Source organism: Salvelinus namaycush, chromosome 3 (genome assembly GCF_016432855.1).
Source record: "Salvelinus namaycush isolate Seneca chromosome 3, SaNama_1.0, whole genome shotgun sequence".
Lineage (NCBI taxonomy): Eukaryota > Metazoa > Chordata > Actinopteri > Salmoniformes > Salmonidae > Salvelinus > Salvelinus namaycush.
The window spans coordinates 2,930,737-2,948,441 of record NC_052309.1 but is presented as its reverse complement, the minus strand read 5'-3'; the positions used below and the strand labels follow the sequence as shown (position 1 = coordinate 2,948,441).

At 42.1% G+C, this 17,705-nt stretch overlaps 1 protein-coding gene across 3 annotated transcripts in view; it reads right to left on the bottom strand.

Moving 5' to 3' along the window:
- The window catches only part of LOC120044852 (AF4/FMR2 family member 1-like), a 77,517-nt gene that overhangs the window by 46,266 nt on the left and 13,546 nt on the right, over positions 1–17,705 (bottom strand). For all 3 annotated transcript variants that reach the window (XM_038989540.1, XM_038989541.1, XM_038989542.1), the window contains exon 3: positions 15,446–16,279. In XM_038989540.1, the coding sequence (XP_038845468.1) occupies positions 15,446–16,279 (834 nt within the window). The remainder of the gene's footprint in view (positions 1–15,445; positions 16,280–17,705) is intronic.

Below are 17,705 nucleotides of genomic sequence, written 5' to 3'. Positions count from 1 at the left end.
ACTGTGGAAGGGATTATGTCCCCGATACGGTAATTCTTCTCAACAACAAAAAGCTTCAGCACAAAAAAAACACGGTGTTGTGTGACAAGTCTTTTCGCTGTGTTTCCCCCCCTCAGGTTTCCATGTTTCAGGGGACTAAAGTGGTCCTCACTCAGCTCACAGCAATAGTTACGTAAGGTGGTGATGACAAAGCAAATGTATTGTACTGCTGAAGAGAGGGCTGAGTGGAGAACTGCTGCTGGCAAGCTCTCAGTGGCAGCTGAGGTCAATAGCTGCCTGGCTGGCTACCACACAAACAGCACTAAGCGTGGAGGGGTGGAGGAGGGCTTTTCTCTCTGTAGGAGTGAACAATGCCACACCACAGCACAAACACAGCCTGGACCGGAGAGCCACTTAATACTTAGCCAACCAGTGCTGACTAGGTCATTAAATGTAGATAGACACACATCAAGGGTTCCAGGATTTAGTCTTTAGAGGAGTGTGTGTGTGTGTGTGTGTGTGTGTGTGTGTGTGTGTGTGTGTGTGTGTTTGTGGGCTCGCTGGTTACTACTGCTCAGACAGAACTACATCACCTGGGGCTGGGCGAAGAGAGCATCCCAACCTAACATGTAAATCAAAGTTTATATGTCACATACACAGATTTGTGGATGTTATCGCAGGTGCAGTGAAATGCTTATGTTTCTAGCTACAACACAGCAGCAATATCTAACAACACACACATCCACAAGTTTATAAAATAATTAAGACAAAATGAGCAGTATGAAAAAGAGCAATGCAAGTCCGGAATATAAATATATACAGTTGAAGTCGGAAGTTTAAATACACTTAGGTTGGAGTCATTAAAACTCGTTTTTCAACCACTCCACAAATTTCTTGTTAACAAACTATAGTTTTGGCAAGTCGGATAGGACATCTACTTTGTGCATGACACAAGTAATTTTTACAACAATTGTTTACAAACAGATTATTTCACTGTATCACAATTCCAGTGGGTCAGAAGTTGACATACACTAAGTTGACTGTGCCTTTAAACAGCTTGGAAAATTCCAGAAAATGATTTCATAGCTTTAGAAGCTTCTGATAAATGATGTCAATTAGCCTGAGTCAATTGGAGGTGTACCTGTGGATGTATTTCAAGGCCTACCTTAAAACTCAGTGCCTCTTTGCTTGATGGGAAAATCAAAAGAAATCAGCCAAGAACTCAGAAAAGAAAATTGTAGACGTCCACAAGTCTGGTTCATCCTTGGGAGCAATTTCTAAACGCCTGAAGATACCACGTTCATCTGTACAAACAATAGTACGCAAGTATAAACACCATGGGACCACGCAGCCGTCATACACCTCAGGAAGGCGCGTTGTCTCCTAGAGATAAACGTACTTTGGTACAAAAAGCGCAAATCAATCCCAGAACAGCAGCAAAGGACCTTGTGAAGATGCTGGAGGAAACAGGTACAAAAGTATCTACAGTGGGGCAAAAAAGTATTTAGCCAGCCACCAATTGTGCAAGTTCTCCCACTTAAAAAGATGAGAGAGGCCTGTAATTTTCATCATAGGTACACTTCAACTATGACAGACAAAATGAGAAGAAAAAAATCCACATATTGAACTTTTACTTTCTTCTCCAACACTGTTTTTGCATTATTTAAACCAAATTGAACATGTTTCATTACTTATTTGAGACTAAATTGATTTTATTGATGTATTATATTAAGTGTTCATTGAGTATTGTTGTAATTGTCATTATTACAAATATATATATATAAAAATATATATATATATATATATATAAAAAATAATAATACATATATATATAAAAAATAATATATATATATATATATATATATATATAAATATATATATATATTAAAAAATAATAATATATATATATATATATATATATATATATATATATATATATATATATATATATAAATAAATAAATAAATAAATAAATAAATCGGCCGATTAATCGGTATCGTCTTTTTTTTGGTCCCCCAATAAAATCGGTATCGGCGTTGAAAAAAAAATCATAATCGGTCGACCTCTAATATCAATACATACACACAAACTATCGAGTTCAAATAAGGGAGAGGCCTTGTGTCCTGAGGTGTTGATTTATTTTTTTTATTTTTTTTTACCAGGTTTGCTTTTTATTTGAGCAATATGAGATGGAACAGAGTTCCATGCAATAAGGGCTCTATATAATAGTGAACGCCTTCTTGAAATTGTCCTGCATTTGGGGACTGTGAAGAGACCCTTGGTGGCATGTCTGGTGAGGTAAGTGCGCGTGTCAGAGCTGTGTGTTATCAACACTTTCTCATAAAAAGAAGAAGTGATGCAGTCAGTCGCTACACAACCCTTAGCCAAGAGAGACTGGCATGCATAGTATTTAGAATCAGCTCTCTGATTACAATGGGCCAGCTAAAGCTTAACTATGTATTTTTTAGCAGCACTTGACCACGACTGAACAATAATCAAGATAAAACTAGAGACTGCAGCACTTGCTTTGTGTAGTGTGTCAAAAAAGCAGAACATCTACTACGGACTGACCTTTCCCTATCTTTACAACCACTGAATCTATATGTTCTAACCATGACAGTTTACAAGCCAAGGTTACACCAAGCAATTTAGTTTCCTCAACTTGTTCAACAGCCACACCATTCATTACCAGATTCAGCTGAGGTCTAGCGCTTAGGGAACTATTTGTACCAAATACAACGCTTTAAGTTGTTTTAGAGATGTTCAGGACCAGCTTAATACTGCCCACCCATTCCAAAACTGACTGCAACTCCTCGTTATGGGCTTCGGTGACTTAATTAGCTGTGGTTGCTAACATGTACATTACCAGTCAAAAGTTTGGATACCTACTCATTCAAGGGTTTTTATTTTTACTATTGTAGAATAATAGTGAAGACATCAAAACCATGAAATAACACATATGGAATCATGTAGTAACCCAAAAATGTATTTTGAATTCTTAAGAAGCCACCCTTTGCCTTGATGACAGCACTCTTGGCATTCTCTCAACCAGCTTCACGAGGAATACTTTTTCAACAGTTTGAAGGAGTTCCCACATACGCTGAGCACTTGTTGGCTGCTTTTCCTTCACTCTGCGGTCCAACTCATCCCAAACCATCTCAATTGGGTTGAGGTTGGGTGATTGTGGAGGCCAGGTCATCTGATGCAGCACTCATCACTCTCCTTCTTGGTCAAACAGCCCGTACACAGCCTGGAGGTGTGCTGGGTCATTGTCCTTTTGAAAAACAAATGATAGTCCCACTAAGCGCAAACCAGATGGGATGGCGTGTCGCTGCAGAACGCTGTGGCAGCGTGTACCTTGAATTCTAAATCAATCAGAGTGTCACCAGCAAAGCACCATCACACCTCCTCCTCCATGCTTCATGATGGAAACCACACATGTGGAGATAATCCGTTCACCCACTCTGCGTCTCACAAAGACAAGCGGTTGGAACCAAAAAGCTCAGATTTCCACCGGTCTAATGTCCATTGCTCGTGTGTCTTGGCCCAAGCAAGTCTCTTCTTATTGGCGTCCTTTAGTTGTGGTTTCTTTGGAGCAATTTGACCATGAAGGCCTGATTCACGCAGTCTCCTCTGAACAGTTGATGTTGAGATGTGTCTGTTACTTGAACTCATATATTTGGGCTGCAATCTGAGGTGCAATTAACTCTAATGAACTTATCCTCTGCAGCAGAGGTAACTCGGTCTTCCTTTCCTGTGGCAGTCCTCATGAGAGCCAGTTTCATTATGGCGCTTGATGGTCTTTGTAACTGCACTTGAACAAACTTTCAAAGTTCTTGAACTTTTCCAGATTAAGACATGAAGATCAGTCAAAGTAATGGACTGTTGTTTCTCTTTGCTTATTTGAACTGTTCTTGCCATAATATGGACATGGTATTTTACCAAATAGGGCTATCTTCTGTATACCACCCCTACCTACCTTGTTACAACAACTGATTGGCATTAAGAAATTCCACAAATTCACTTTTAACAAGGCACACCTGTTAATTGAAATGCATTCCAGGTGACTACCTCATGAAACTGGTTGAGAAAATTCCAAGCGTGTGCAACGCTGTCATCAATGCAAGGGTGGCTACTTTGAAGAATCTCAAATATATAGACACACAGGCTTTAATGCCAGTGGCGTCATCGGTAAAAATATAAAAAAACTAGAGGGCCTACATGTTTGACATTCCATTAAAGAAAACCTTCTGAGTTCTATTAGATACATAGCTCTGAAGCCACGATATAGCAAAGGTTGAAAAGCCATAAAACAAGTTCAACAGGTTATGGTCAATAATTTCAAAGGCTGCACTGAAATCTAACAGTACAGCTCCCACAATCTTCTTATCGTCAATATTTTAAAACCAATCAGTCATGTGTATCAGTGCAGTCAGAACATGTTGATTGCCTTTTCTACAAGCATGCTGAAAGTCTGTTCATTTGTTTACTGAGCAATAGCATTGAATTTGGTCCCCAAAAAAATACCAACTGTTTGCTAAGAGTTGGCAGCAAGCTTATAGGTCTGCTGTTAGAGCACGTAAAGGCCGCTTTACCACTCTTGGGTAGCGGAATGACTTTGGCTTCCCTCCAGGCCTGAGGACAAAGACTTTCCTCTAGGCTCAGATTAAAGATATGACAGATAGGAGTGGCTATAGAGTCAGCTACCATCCTCAGTAGCTTTCCATCTAATACCCTGACAACACCGCTCACGTCACATGCGCGAGCATTACAAAATACATTTAGAAATCTATATTATTCAATTATTGCACACACACTGCTCACACGCGCCAATGAGCATCTGCGTTGTCAAGGGCTAAAATAGAAGTCAGTTCTATTTGTGACGCAGATCACGCTGCAAGTCCTGCCTCTCCTATCTCCTCATTGGTTTATAGATGCAGGAACCCACATATTGGTTATACCCACGTGGGTGACTGAAAGACGACGGAGGTCAGTGGCGGTAATGCACCTAATTTATGAAAGTTGCCAACCGCAATATAAAGTCCAGAGAAGAAAAGGCCTGGAAGGAGGAGAGATGACTAGAAACGATTCGGTTGACCGTTTTATGTGTGGATTAATTGTCAGAGTAGAGGACCTTGTGCATTTCAGGTAACAACAACGCAATGTTTATATCCCAGGACAAATTAGCTAGCAACAGCAAGCTAGCTAAATAGGACAAATTAGCTAGCAAGTGCAAGCTAGCTAAATTGCCATAAATGTTTAATGCTTTTCGACCTCTCCCCAAATTAATGTAATTGGTTGAGAGTTTGTTTTGATATTTTAACCTGCGTGTCATGATCACGTTTGGTGTGGGGGGACATTGATGCACGATGGCGCATGGGCGCAGCCGGTTTGAGTTCCATGTTAGTTGTCAATGCCAGGAGTTGTGCCAGTATTGAGCAATCCTTTTTCCACCTGTCCCACACTAACTTTATAAAATTATAGCTTACAATGCTTTTCTTACATTATTCATTTTTTTTATGCATGAATACGATGGCTCACTATTCGTTGTTGGCATTTCCTGCTTAAGTTCGCCCACTTTGCCAATGAGGTAATCATTAAAATAATAGCCAACATTACATAGTTTTGTGATGAATAAGCCATCTGATTCAGTGAAAGCAAAAGGAAGCCATCTGATTCAATGGAGTTCAATGTGTCTTTCTACCCATAATGTAATTTAAAGTATGCCAAAGCTATTTTCCATATCATTGATATTGGCTTCATAAAAGTTTCGTATTTTTGTTAAGTTTAGTCACAATTTCCAGTAAGTCAGCCAGACTTAGCCACTCCTTTTGACCCCCCCCTTTCAACCATACCGTTGTTCAATTCCTCATCAATCCATGAGCCAGTTTTAAAAGTTAGTTTAACAGTTGCACGTTTATCAATAATTGGAAGAAGCAATTTCATAAATTCATTAAAGGTGTAGCGTCTGGATGTTCCTCATTAAATCACATCAGACCAACACATTTTTTTACATCATTCACATATTAGTCACAGCAAAAACTTTTGTATGATCTCTAATACACTATTTTAGGCCCAGCTTTAGGAACCTTGGTTCTCCTAGATATAGTCACTATATTGTCATCACTACATCCAATGTGTGTGTATACAGCTTTAGAACAGAGTTCTACAGTATTAGTAAACATGTGATCGATACATGTGGATGATCTTGTTCCTGTAGTGTTTGTAAACACCCTGGTAGGTTGATTAATAACCTGAACCAGATTACAGGCTCTGGTTAGTGAAGCTTCCTCTTGAGCAGACAGCTTGATGAAAGACAGTCAATATTCAGGTCCCCAAGAAAGTACACCTCTGTGTTTACGTCACACACACCATCTAGCATTTCACACACATTATTTAGATACTGACTGTTAGCACTTGGTGGCCTATAGCAACACCACAAAATAATAGGCTTTAGATGAGGCAGGTGAACCTGCAACCACAACACTTCAATAACACTTTACATGAGATTTTCTCTAAGCATTACTGGGATATGGCTCTGAATATATATATATTTATAGCAATACCTCCCCATAAGCATTCCTGTTACTACTGCTGTATCAAAGGAATTATCTAAGCGAGTCTCAAACATGGATAATATATGAATGCTATCTGATGTTAGCAAGTTATTGATTTCATGAACCTTATTTCTAAGGTTACATATTAATATGGGCTATTTTCAGCCCTTTCCTGGGTAGCTTCTCCAAGATAGCAAACAAAGCAAAATATACATTTAGTCCATTAATCATTTGGTGTGTGTGTAAGTGTGTGTGTGCGCTGCGGGGTTGAAGCTACGAACCCATAGGCTTGGTTCTCTCCTTCCTTCCAGGCTCCTGGGAGGGAGGGTGGACAATGAGCCGGTCATATCAGATGTAAGCAATGTCCCTACGCGCTCTGGCAGCTTTCATGGCTGGGATAGTTATTTTCTCTTCTGGCTCACAGCTTCAGGATAATCCTTGTTGAGGAAGATGTACGGTCCTTTCAAGTTCTTGGCTCTTTCCAGAACCGCTACCTTGTCCTTGAACCTCAGGAACTTGACGACTATCGGCCTGGGCCTGTCACCTGGGCCTGTCACCTGGGCCGGTGGTGGGTTTTCCAGTCCTGTGGGCGCACTCCAACTCAGATCTTCCTGTGGTCTATCTTCAGTTTCTCCGAGACAATTTCCCTCACTTTGTCCTCAGACTCCGTCCAATCTGGAATAAGCTAACCACTTAGCTTTCTAGCTAACTAGCTAGTAAATTAGGTTTGCTAATCTATAAATTAGGGCCTAATAAAAAGGTATTTAAATTGACTAATTTCCTTTTATGAATTGTAACTCAGTAAAATCATTGAAGTTTGTTCTTCAGTATAGATAATGTATGGAAAAACTGTCTCCAATGTACATATATACATATGAAGTGGGTAAAACAGTATGTAAACATTATTAAAGTGACCAGCGTTCAATGACTATGTATATAGGGCAGCAGTCTCTAAAGGGACAGTGTCTAAGGTTCTGGGCAGGGTACCGGGCAGAGGCCGGCTAATGATGACTAACAGCCTGATGGCCTGGAGATAAACAGCTTCTATCAGTCTCTCGTTCCCAGCTTTCATGCACCTGTACGGTCTCTGCCTTCTAGATTGTAGCAGGGTGAACAGGCCGTGTGGAGGCTCAGGTGGCTGAGGTCCTTGATCTTCTTGGCCTTCTTGTGACACCGGGTGCTGTAGATCTCCTGGAGGGCAGGCAGTGCAGAATGGTCTCATTGGTGCATCTGTAGAAGTTTGTGAGGGTCTTAGGGGTCAAGCCGAATTTCTTCAGCCTCTTGAAGGGGGGGGGGGGGGGGGGGGGGTCGTTATGACAATATCGCAATATAATTTTTGCAATAGTTGGCTGCATCTGAACCGAAATCCCAGTATTTTTCCTTCATAGCTTGTTCTCCATCTTGTTTTTAAAACAAAATGTCTGTGCTAGTATTTCCATGACTGATCAAAAGTAGTTGTCTCATGTCTCTGTCTTGTCCCTCTGCAGCAGACATATGGTGAGCAATGTTTGGAACGTCGAATTACAATACATATAGAAACGTAACACACGTTGTATCAGCACCTAAGTATCGTGATAATATGGTATCACGAGGTCCCTGGCAGTCCTACAGAGTATGCCTCGAAATGTCAAGATTAGTCTTAAAAAAACAACTCAGTAGCCAAGATTAATTATATTTACTGCTAACACGACACACCCTTCTTTCCAAACCCCATACTACTGTAGAGCCAGCCACCAGACTACTGCTCAACCACATTCCAACACACACACACGACTAACCAACGCTGGGGGATCTAGGATGGGGTACAATGGCATGGACTGTTTCCAAACAGGAACCAGGTCTGGATCACAACATAAACAATCACCATAGCAACACCACCTCACTGCATTCCTTATGTGTACCAGACAGGTAGTATAGTCTAGCTACTTTGAGCATTGCAGTTCTAAGTGAGAGACTTAGGCAGCCCAATTATGGCCAAAAGATCTGATTGGTTAAAAGACCAAATAGTAGAAAAACATCAGAATTCGGCTGACGTGTAAATACAGCCTCAGAAACGTACAACTGTGTGATAAAATCTAGGAATCCGTTTGGCCTACCTTGAGTTTGGCCAGTGGCTACAGAGAAGCCTCCTCAACAACCATGTATTACTACTGACTGTGATTGTCTCACTGCGTGTTAACAAGCACCAGACTGCCGGGCCTGACGACAGTGTGTGCGTGTGGGCGTTTTGCTGAAATGCAAAGCCACAGATACACACACACACACCCATTTCTCGGAGCGCCTTTACTTCAGCCTCGTCACTGACCCAAGAAGACTTTCCTGACTGTCCCCACTACTAAGCATACATCATTATGGCCAACATGTGTGCTACAGATCCAACACACTACTATGTTTAGTCTCGGCTTCACTTTTGTAATCAGTACTTTATTTAAAACAGCAAACATTTACTGAGCGTTTTGAAGCTCCTTCACAAGCAGGCATTTCTTTAGGTTTTAGTTCGTAGGTCTACGTGGAAACTTTTTTGAACCAAACAGTTTCTCTCAGTACCTTCAGTCCCACTCTAAAGTTCCCGGGTGTCTCAGAGTCTGAGTTGCCCAGGCAAACAACCAGAGAGAGATTATTCTGCTAAATTCCATTGTTAAATCGCAGAAGCATTACACTACTGTATGACCGAGGCAGGGCTTAGATAGCAGAGTAGAGCACAATGCTTCAAGTAGCCGGGGAGGGAGAGAGAGCAGGCAGCTTCAAGCTCGATAACCAAATGGAACCCCAGACACAAAACACCTCTACATCACCCACTCTCCAGGACATTCACTATGGATTTAAAATCAAATGGACCATCAGGGCTGCATGTGTTCAGTAGGACACAACATTGTGGAATGTTCAGATAGAAATATATAATCTAGAACAGATGTGCCCCTCTGACAATGACTAGGGGAGTTATCTGACCTGTCAGCTCTATTCGTGTTCAGTTTGTAGAGTGAGGGGGGGTGAGTTGAAGGGTCGGGGGTTATGAGTCACTACACAGCAATCCTCTGCTGGATTAGAGCCCACAATGGGTGTAAACGGCAGCCTGCCAAATCAGCACTGCTGGGTTAGTGTCCACGTGTACCAGTGCCAGGCGAGGCAGGGGCCAGGGCAGGGCGAGAAAGGGGTCCCCCGACAATGAGCAGAGCTGCTGCAGGTGCAGCCTGGGCTGTGGGGAGGGAGGGGATTGGCCACATTCCACATAAGAGAGACGTTTAATATATCTGGATTGTGGACAGCCTTGGAAAGGCTGCATAAATAATACTATGACGTGTGCTGCTCTGCTCTCAGAAGATGTCCTCTCTGGGTGGAGAGAAAGTTGGAGAATAATCTTGGCTCAAAACAGTATCGTCAACAAGCTCTGCTCTTCCAGGGTTTATGCATAGAAAAGTCTTGGACAGGCAACATAAAAAAATAAAAATCATCAGGGAGAATCGAAAATTCCCAAAAATATCATGGTATGATTGGTTTTGTTATAATGTTTGAGTCACTCAGAATAAGAATACGGCATAAAGCATTGCAAAATGTGTAAAATAGCAGGAAACTAGGTTTAAAAAACAGTAAAGATTTCTCTCCGCCCCATGGCAAAATGTGAAGAACCACTTTAAAAACAGTTAAAATGTTCTCTGCTACCGAGAGGGGCACTAAAATATTAGATCGGAGACCACGCCATTGGTCATACCCTCGCCGTGCCCACCACCTAAGCCCCATTTTGATCCAGAAAAAAACCCTGTGAAAACAACCCGAGGGAGAATTCTCTAGTCGGATCTGAGGCTTTCAGAGACATAAATCTGATCTGCAAGTATGATGAGGGCTGTGAGGTGATTAGAGGGGGGAATGAATTCATTGCAAAGTGAATTTGTTAGGCCTACAAAAACATACAGTACCCGATTAGTCAAGTTTACTCAAGTAGGGTTGTAACAATTCACAGATAAACATTTGAAAAATCGGGGGCCGATGCATAAGATACAAGTGAAATCGGTCCAAATTTAGCCTGCATAGCTCCGAAAACGGATTCAAACGTTACAAAAATCTATTGATTATATTACATTCTTTCTACCCTCCAAAAATACATCATCTTTTGTGACAATTGATGGGTCTTCTTCATTGAGTGACAACCCATGTAATTTCCTTGGTTACTGCCATCTATCCTGAAAATTCTGTTTTACTGGATAAAAGCTCCCAGAGACAACTCATCTGGTTATACCTGCTGAACGGCGCTGACAACACATTTTATGTTGATTGTTTAATTTCACCATCAGCAATAGCTTTGAAAGCGTTTCTTTAAACAAAATCAGTGTATATGGTCATTTTTAGATATGAAATTATCAACTAAACCCTGTGTAACGAGGAATCTCTTTCGCGAGGCGCACACTGCATGGACGAAGCGAGAAGAGAGGATCACTCCATAAAAACTTCCAAACGGTCAAAACCATTCGATTGTGCTATATACAGTGTATTCGTGAAGTATTCAGACTCCTTTGACTTTTTCCACATTTTGTTAAAATTACAGCCTTATTCTAAAATGTATTAAAATAACAATCCTTGTCAACCTACACACAATACCCCATAATGACAAAGAGAAAACAGTTTAGAAATTTAAGCAAATGTATTAAAAATAAAAACAGAAATACCTTATTTACATAAGCATTCAGAACATTTGCTATGAGACTCGAACATTGAGCGCAGGTGCATCCTGTTTCCATTGATCATCCTAGAGATGTTTCTACAACTTGATTGGAGTCCACCTGTGATAAATTTAATTGATTGGAGATGATTTGGAAAGCCACACCTGTCTATATAAATGTCCAACAGTTGACAGTGCATGTCAGAGCAAAAACCAAGTAATGAGATCGAAGGAATTGTCCGTAGACAGTAGCCAAGACAGTAATTGTGTCGAGGCACAGATCTGGGGAAGGGTACAATTTTTTTTTCTGAAGCATTGAAAGTCCACACAGTGACCTCCATCATTCTGAAATGGAAGAAGTTTAGAACCACACAGCCTCTTCCTAGAGCTGGCCGCCCGGCCAAACTGAGCAATCGGGGGAGAAGGGCCTTGGTCAGGGAGGTGACCAAGAATCTCGATGGTCACTCTGACAGAGCTCCCGAGATCCTCTGTGGGGATGAGAGAATCTTCCAGAAGGACAACCATCTCTGCAGCACTACACCAAGCAGGCCTTTATGGTAGATTGGCCAGATGGAAGTCACATGACAGCCCGCTTGGAGTTTGTCAAAAAGCACCTTAAGGACTCTCAGACCATGAGAAACAAGATTCTCTGGTCTGATGAAACCAAGATTGAACTCTTTGGCCTGAATGCCAAGCGTCACATCTGGAGGAAACCTGGCACCATCCCTACGGTGAAGCATGGTGGTGGCAGCATCATGCTGTGGGGATGTTATTCAGCAGCAGGGACTGGGAGACTAGTCAGGATCGAGGGAAAGATGAACAGAGCAAAGTACAGCAAGATCCTTGATGAAAAGCTGCTCAGGACCTCAGACTGGGGTGAAGGGTCACCTTCCAACAGGACAACGACCCTAAGAACACAGCCAAGACAACGCAGGAGTGGCTTCGGGACAAGTCTCTGAATGTCCTTGAGTGGCCAAGCAAGAGCTCAGACTTGAACCCGATCGACCATCTCTGGAGACCTGAAAATAGCTGTGCAGCAGCTATCCAACCTGACAGAGCTTGAGAGGATCTGCAGAGAAGAATGGGAGAAACTCTCCAAATACAGGCGTGCCAAGCTTGTAGCGTCACACCGAAGAAGACTCGAGGTTGTGGGGCGGTAGATGTCTAGTATCCCTTATGGCTCAAATCAGGTGCCTACATTGTACACACCATAGACATGCCATAGACATGCATCACATACACATATCCACCCAACCCAAACAGATCCAGCTCAGAGTCCCAGCAGCAGCAGATTTTAATTTAGAATGGAACATGAAGGTTTATTCAACAAATGTGCATTGAATCGTATCAAACCGATTCGTTCTCTAATCAAAACACATCGTTCCTGCGTCGTATTAGTGCCCATGTACAGAGCCTTCAGAAAGTATTCACACCCCTTGACTGTTTCCACATTTTGTTGTGTCTGAATTTAAAATTGATTGAGATTTTTGGTCACTGGCCCACACACACAATATCCCCAAATTGTCAGTGGAATTATGTTTTGTTGGATAAATTCAATAAAAATGTAAAAGCGCAGTCAATAAGTATTCAACCAATTTGTTCAGGAGTAAAAATGTACTTAACTAGTCACATAATGAGTTGCATGGGCTCACTGTGAGCAATAATAGTGTTTAACATGATTTTAGAATGACTACCTCATCTCTGTACCCCACACATACAATTATCTGTAAGGTCCCTGAGTCGAGCAGTGAATTTCAAACACAGATTCAACCACAAAGACCAGGGAGCGTTTCCAATGCCTTGCAAAGAAGGGGACCTATTGGTAGATGGGTAAAAAAATAAAATAATAATAATAATTTAAAAAAATTAAAAAAATGGACAAATATCCCTTTGAGCATAGTTTAGTTATTAATAAAATGTTGGATGGTGTGTCAATACACACAGTCACTACAGAGATAAAGGCGTCCTTCCTAACTCAGTCACTGGAGAGGAAAGATTTCATGAGGCCAATGGTGTCTTTAAAACAGTTACTGGGTTTAAAAGGCTGTTACAGGAGATAACTGAGGATGGATCAACATAAGTTAGTCTTGTGGAATAACTAATTGACAAAGAACAACGCCTGTAGAGAATTTTTTTAAATATTCCAAAACATACATCCCTGTTTGCAACAAGGCACTAAAGTAATAATTCAAAATATTTGGCATAGCAATTCATTTTTTATGTTTGGGGCAAATCCAATAAAACACATTACTGAGTACCACTCTCTATATTTTCAAGTAGTAGCTGCATTATGTTATGGGTATGCTTGTAATCGTTAAGGACTGAACCAGGTTTATCAAGGTAAAAAAAAAAGAGGGAATTGAGCTCAGCACAGGCAAAATCCTAGAGTAAAACCTGGTTTAGTCTGCTTTCCACCCGACACTGGGAGATTAATTCAACTTCCCTCAGGACAATAACCTAAAACTAGAGGTCGTCCTATTAAATCGGCATGGCCGATTTCAAGTTTTCATAAATCGGTAATCAGCATTTTTGGATGACGATCATGGCCGATTACATGGCATTCCATGAGGAAACTGCGTGGCAGGCTGACCACCTGTTACGCAAGTGCAGCAAGGAGCCAAGATAAGTTGCTAGCTGTGTTTTTGCATTATTTAAACCAAATTAAACATGTTTCATTATTTACTTGAAACTAAATAATGTATTAAGTAAAAATAAGTGTTCATTGTTCATTCAGTATTGATGTAATTGTCATATATATATATATATATATAAATAAAAATGGCCGATTAAAATCGGTATCGACTTTTTTTGGTCCTCCAATAGTCAGTATCGGTGTTGAAAAATCATAATTGGTCGACCTCTACCTAAAACAAGCCCAAATCTACACTGGAGTTGCCGACCAAGAAGTAATGAACGTTCCCGAATGGCCGAGTTACAGTTTTGACTTAAATCTACTTGAAAAATCTATGGCAAGACTTGAAAATGGACTCACAGCTGTACAATCGCTGCCGAAGGTCACTAACATGCATTGACTCAGGGTGTGTGAATACTTACGTCAATTAGATAATTAACTTTCAATAAAATGTGCAAACATGTCTAAAAACCATGTTTTCACTTTGTCATTATGGGGGTAGTGTGTGAGATTTTTTTTTTTTTTTTTAAATGCATTCATGCTGCAACAAGTGGAATATGAACACCATCTTAAGGTGCTGTATCTTAGTAATTTAGCTCTGATCCAGAGAGACTTACAGGAGCAATTGCTCAAGGGCACAGACAGACATTTTTTTTTTTACCTAGTCGGCTCAGGGATTCGAACCAGTGACCTTTCGGTTACTGGCCCAATGCTCTTAACCGCTAGGCTACCTACCGACCCTGTATCAAGACACGCGTGAAATCTTCATGAAAAAAAGGGAAAGATGCACATCCCTAACGATTAGGCTAATTATGCCAGCATTCACTTGTTGAGACAAATTGTCACCCGTCTGTCTCAGTGACCATTCATTATCATTGGACAGATTATTTCCCCGTTGATGTCCGTCGTCTGTTCCTCCCACAGGTAAACAGGCAGGATGAGGTCCCATCGCAAAGTCTGCTTCCCAAATGGCACCCTATTCCCTTTATAGTGCACTGCTTTTAAAATCAGAGCCCTATGGGGTCCCGCTCAAAAGTAGTGCACTAGGTAGGGAACAAGGTGCCATTTGGGACACAAAGTCAATTATGGAAATATTCCCCCATAGAGAGAATAGAACTAGACTAGAGCATGCAAATCTCTCTGACATTTCATTCTGCATGACTTCCACTGAGCTGACCTAGCCTCACAGGGTGTGTCAATAAGCTACATCGACACTGGGCCTGAACGCAGTCTCTCCAAAAATTGTCATCCATCTGTAGTTTTAAGCTGATCAAACTTCAAAGTGCTACTTTCCAGAGCAAGTCGAGGCATCCAAAAGTTCAATATTAACCAACTAAGAAACAGGCCTATCTGATACATGTTCCAATTTAGGATATGTTCAAGGTTTGTTAGTTTGATGTTACGTAATGTTTATCTTTTTCTTTGCTGACCAACTATTTTTTCCATCTAAAGTCCACCGTCCAGTTCTAATCTAAAGTCCAGTTCAAACCCAATCTCCCAGGCTTGTGTGTTCATTATGCGTCTGGTATTAACTGATATTTCTCACACAGCAGGCTATATAGGCTAATCAAAAGGAACACACAAACACAACCATGGTTAAAAACAGAACATGGTTCTGCTTACCTCTATAGACTGTGATGGTATCTTCAGTTTGGAAAGGCTGGGCTTGGTGCTTTTCAAGTCTGGTAAGGGTTCATGATAAGACTGCCCATGGAAGTCTTCTGGAGAAGGCTTGAGGTCCGGAGACTCGCTGGTCACCTGGTCTTGGCCGTCCATGGGCCGGACGTAGGCTGTGGGCTTCTGAGGCATAACCAGGTTGGGTTTGGAGGCCAGCGGTGGAGGGAAGGTCTGAGAGGGCAGGGTAGTCCCATCGATGGCCGGAGGCGGGATGTCTCTCTGGGGGTCATCCAGGGGGGACACCATGGGGAAGTGCGAGTCGGGGTGTTGGGGAGAGGCCGGGTGCCTCTCAGGGTGCAGGGGGGAGTCCTGGTGTTCAGATCCGCTGGGGTCACTGGAATGTAGGGGGGATAGGGGCTCGGCTGGGGGGGACAGGGCGGAGAGGACCGGAGGAAGACTGGCACACTCCCTCAGGTCTGGCCAGAGCTCAGTCTTTCTCTGGTGTGGGTCTGGGCAGGCCTGGCCCTGGCTGAGATCCAGGGAGGACTGGGTGTAGGAGGAGGAAGGACCCTGGATCTTCTTCAGAGGCTGGCCAGAGTGGCTACCACGGGACGGACCACCACTCTGGCTCTGGCTCGCCCCGTACTGAGGAGGGTTCTGGAATGGAGGCTTCGCTCGCTCTCGGCTGCGAGATGGCCGCCCATACTTTGTGGCGACGTGAGATTGAGGGTCCTTTGAGAAGCTGCTGTCCAAACACTGGTGAGTGTTGGGATTGTTCACGTCTTCATAACTACCCAGCATCCTCTGGATACGGCTGGACAGCTCATCTCCTTTGTTCGTCTGAAACAGAAAAAGAAAAAAAAGGTTACTCAGGTACATCAGTGTTGTTAAGATGGATCATAGCAGGGTTCTTATCAGCTCTGCAGTCGTTGTTCGCCTTGAAAATGAATAAGAACGATACAGTCTGAGACTGAGGAGGAGGATAACATCTTGCTACACGCTCTTTGTTGTTCGCGAAAGTTGACCTTATACTACTAAAATGTTTACTTTGTATCGCTGAGTCTACCTTTAAAAAATAAAAATAAACACCTTAACATGCAGTGAGGATAAAACTGTAGCTTCACAGATAGTAATCTGTTAAACTGTGTTCTTTCTAGATAAAGCCATGGTTTAACTAAATATTACTGTTGCCCTTCATCTCTGTATGTAGCTGACTTTTAGGCAACCAATCAATATGACCTTTAAAAAGAGGGAGAGTAGACAAGATGAAGTTCTCTGTTACAGTAGCTAGCTAACCCCACGGGCTGTGGGTTGCATGTATGGGCTCACTGCGTCACTCCAAAACATCCTCCTCAGAAAAAGGGCAACGTTGGGCTGTGGTTCAGGAGATAGATATAAAAATCGGGACGCAACCTTTAGCCTTCACCAACACACTCCCCGTCACGGATTTTTTTTTAAGTATAGGATTGGTGTAAGCATTGGCTTGAAGGGGGTTTCCACTATTGTGGAATGCATGGCGGGGAGTGTGCAAGAGTACACGTCAGGAGAAGGGTGGAAAATAAGGTTGCCAAAGTCCCTACAGTAGAAGACACAGAAACTGAAGAGGAAGCGAGACAATTCGCTTGCTCCTTATTTCTGGTTCATATACAGTCAATGAACTAAGTAGACCAGGCCAAGCTGCTATCACATTGGTGCCTATGGGAGAGCCACCCCTTAAGCAGACAGGAACTGTGCCAATTTTTTTGGTCAAAATGGTAAAACGGCCTGAGTAAGACATCTTCATTTATCCAGCACCTTTGGTACAGCATCACCTCGTGAAGACAAAGAATCCACCTATGCTTCACCATCAATTCACATGGCCTGGGCAAGTACAATGCCTGTTCCTAACAGACTCCTACCTCACTTCTCTCTGGTCAATATGAGACGCTATGCATCGTGAATCAACCAGCAGTACCTAACCCTAAGCCCTGGGATGTTAGTGACAGCTAATTCACATCCTACAACATTGTTCACCTTGAGAGGCTGGCCTTGTTCACAGACCCAGCTGACGACAACACAACATAAGGATTTGCCAGAATGAACCAAATGCATCACAACAGGCAGCCAACCAAGGAAACAGAGCCTCCCATTCATCCAGTGAACAAACAAAGCAATCAGCTTAGCCATGGTAAAGAGATATACTTTACAGCTGCCAGCCACCAAGGGAAAGTAGTGCTTCTTTATAAGAAATTACTGAGTTTACAGGAGAAAAAGGGAGGATAGACTG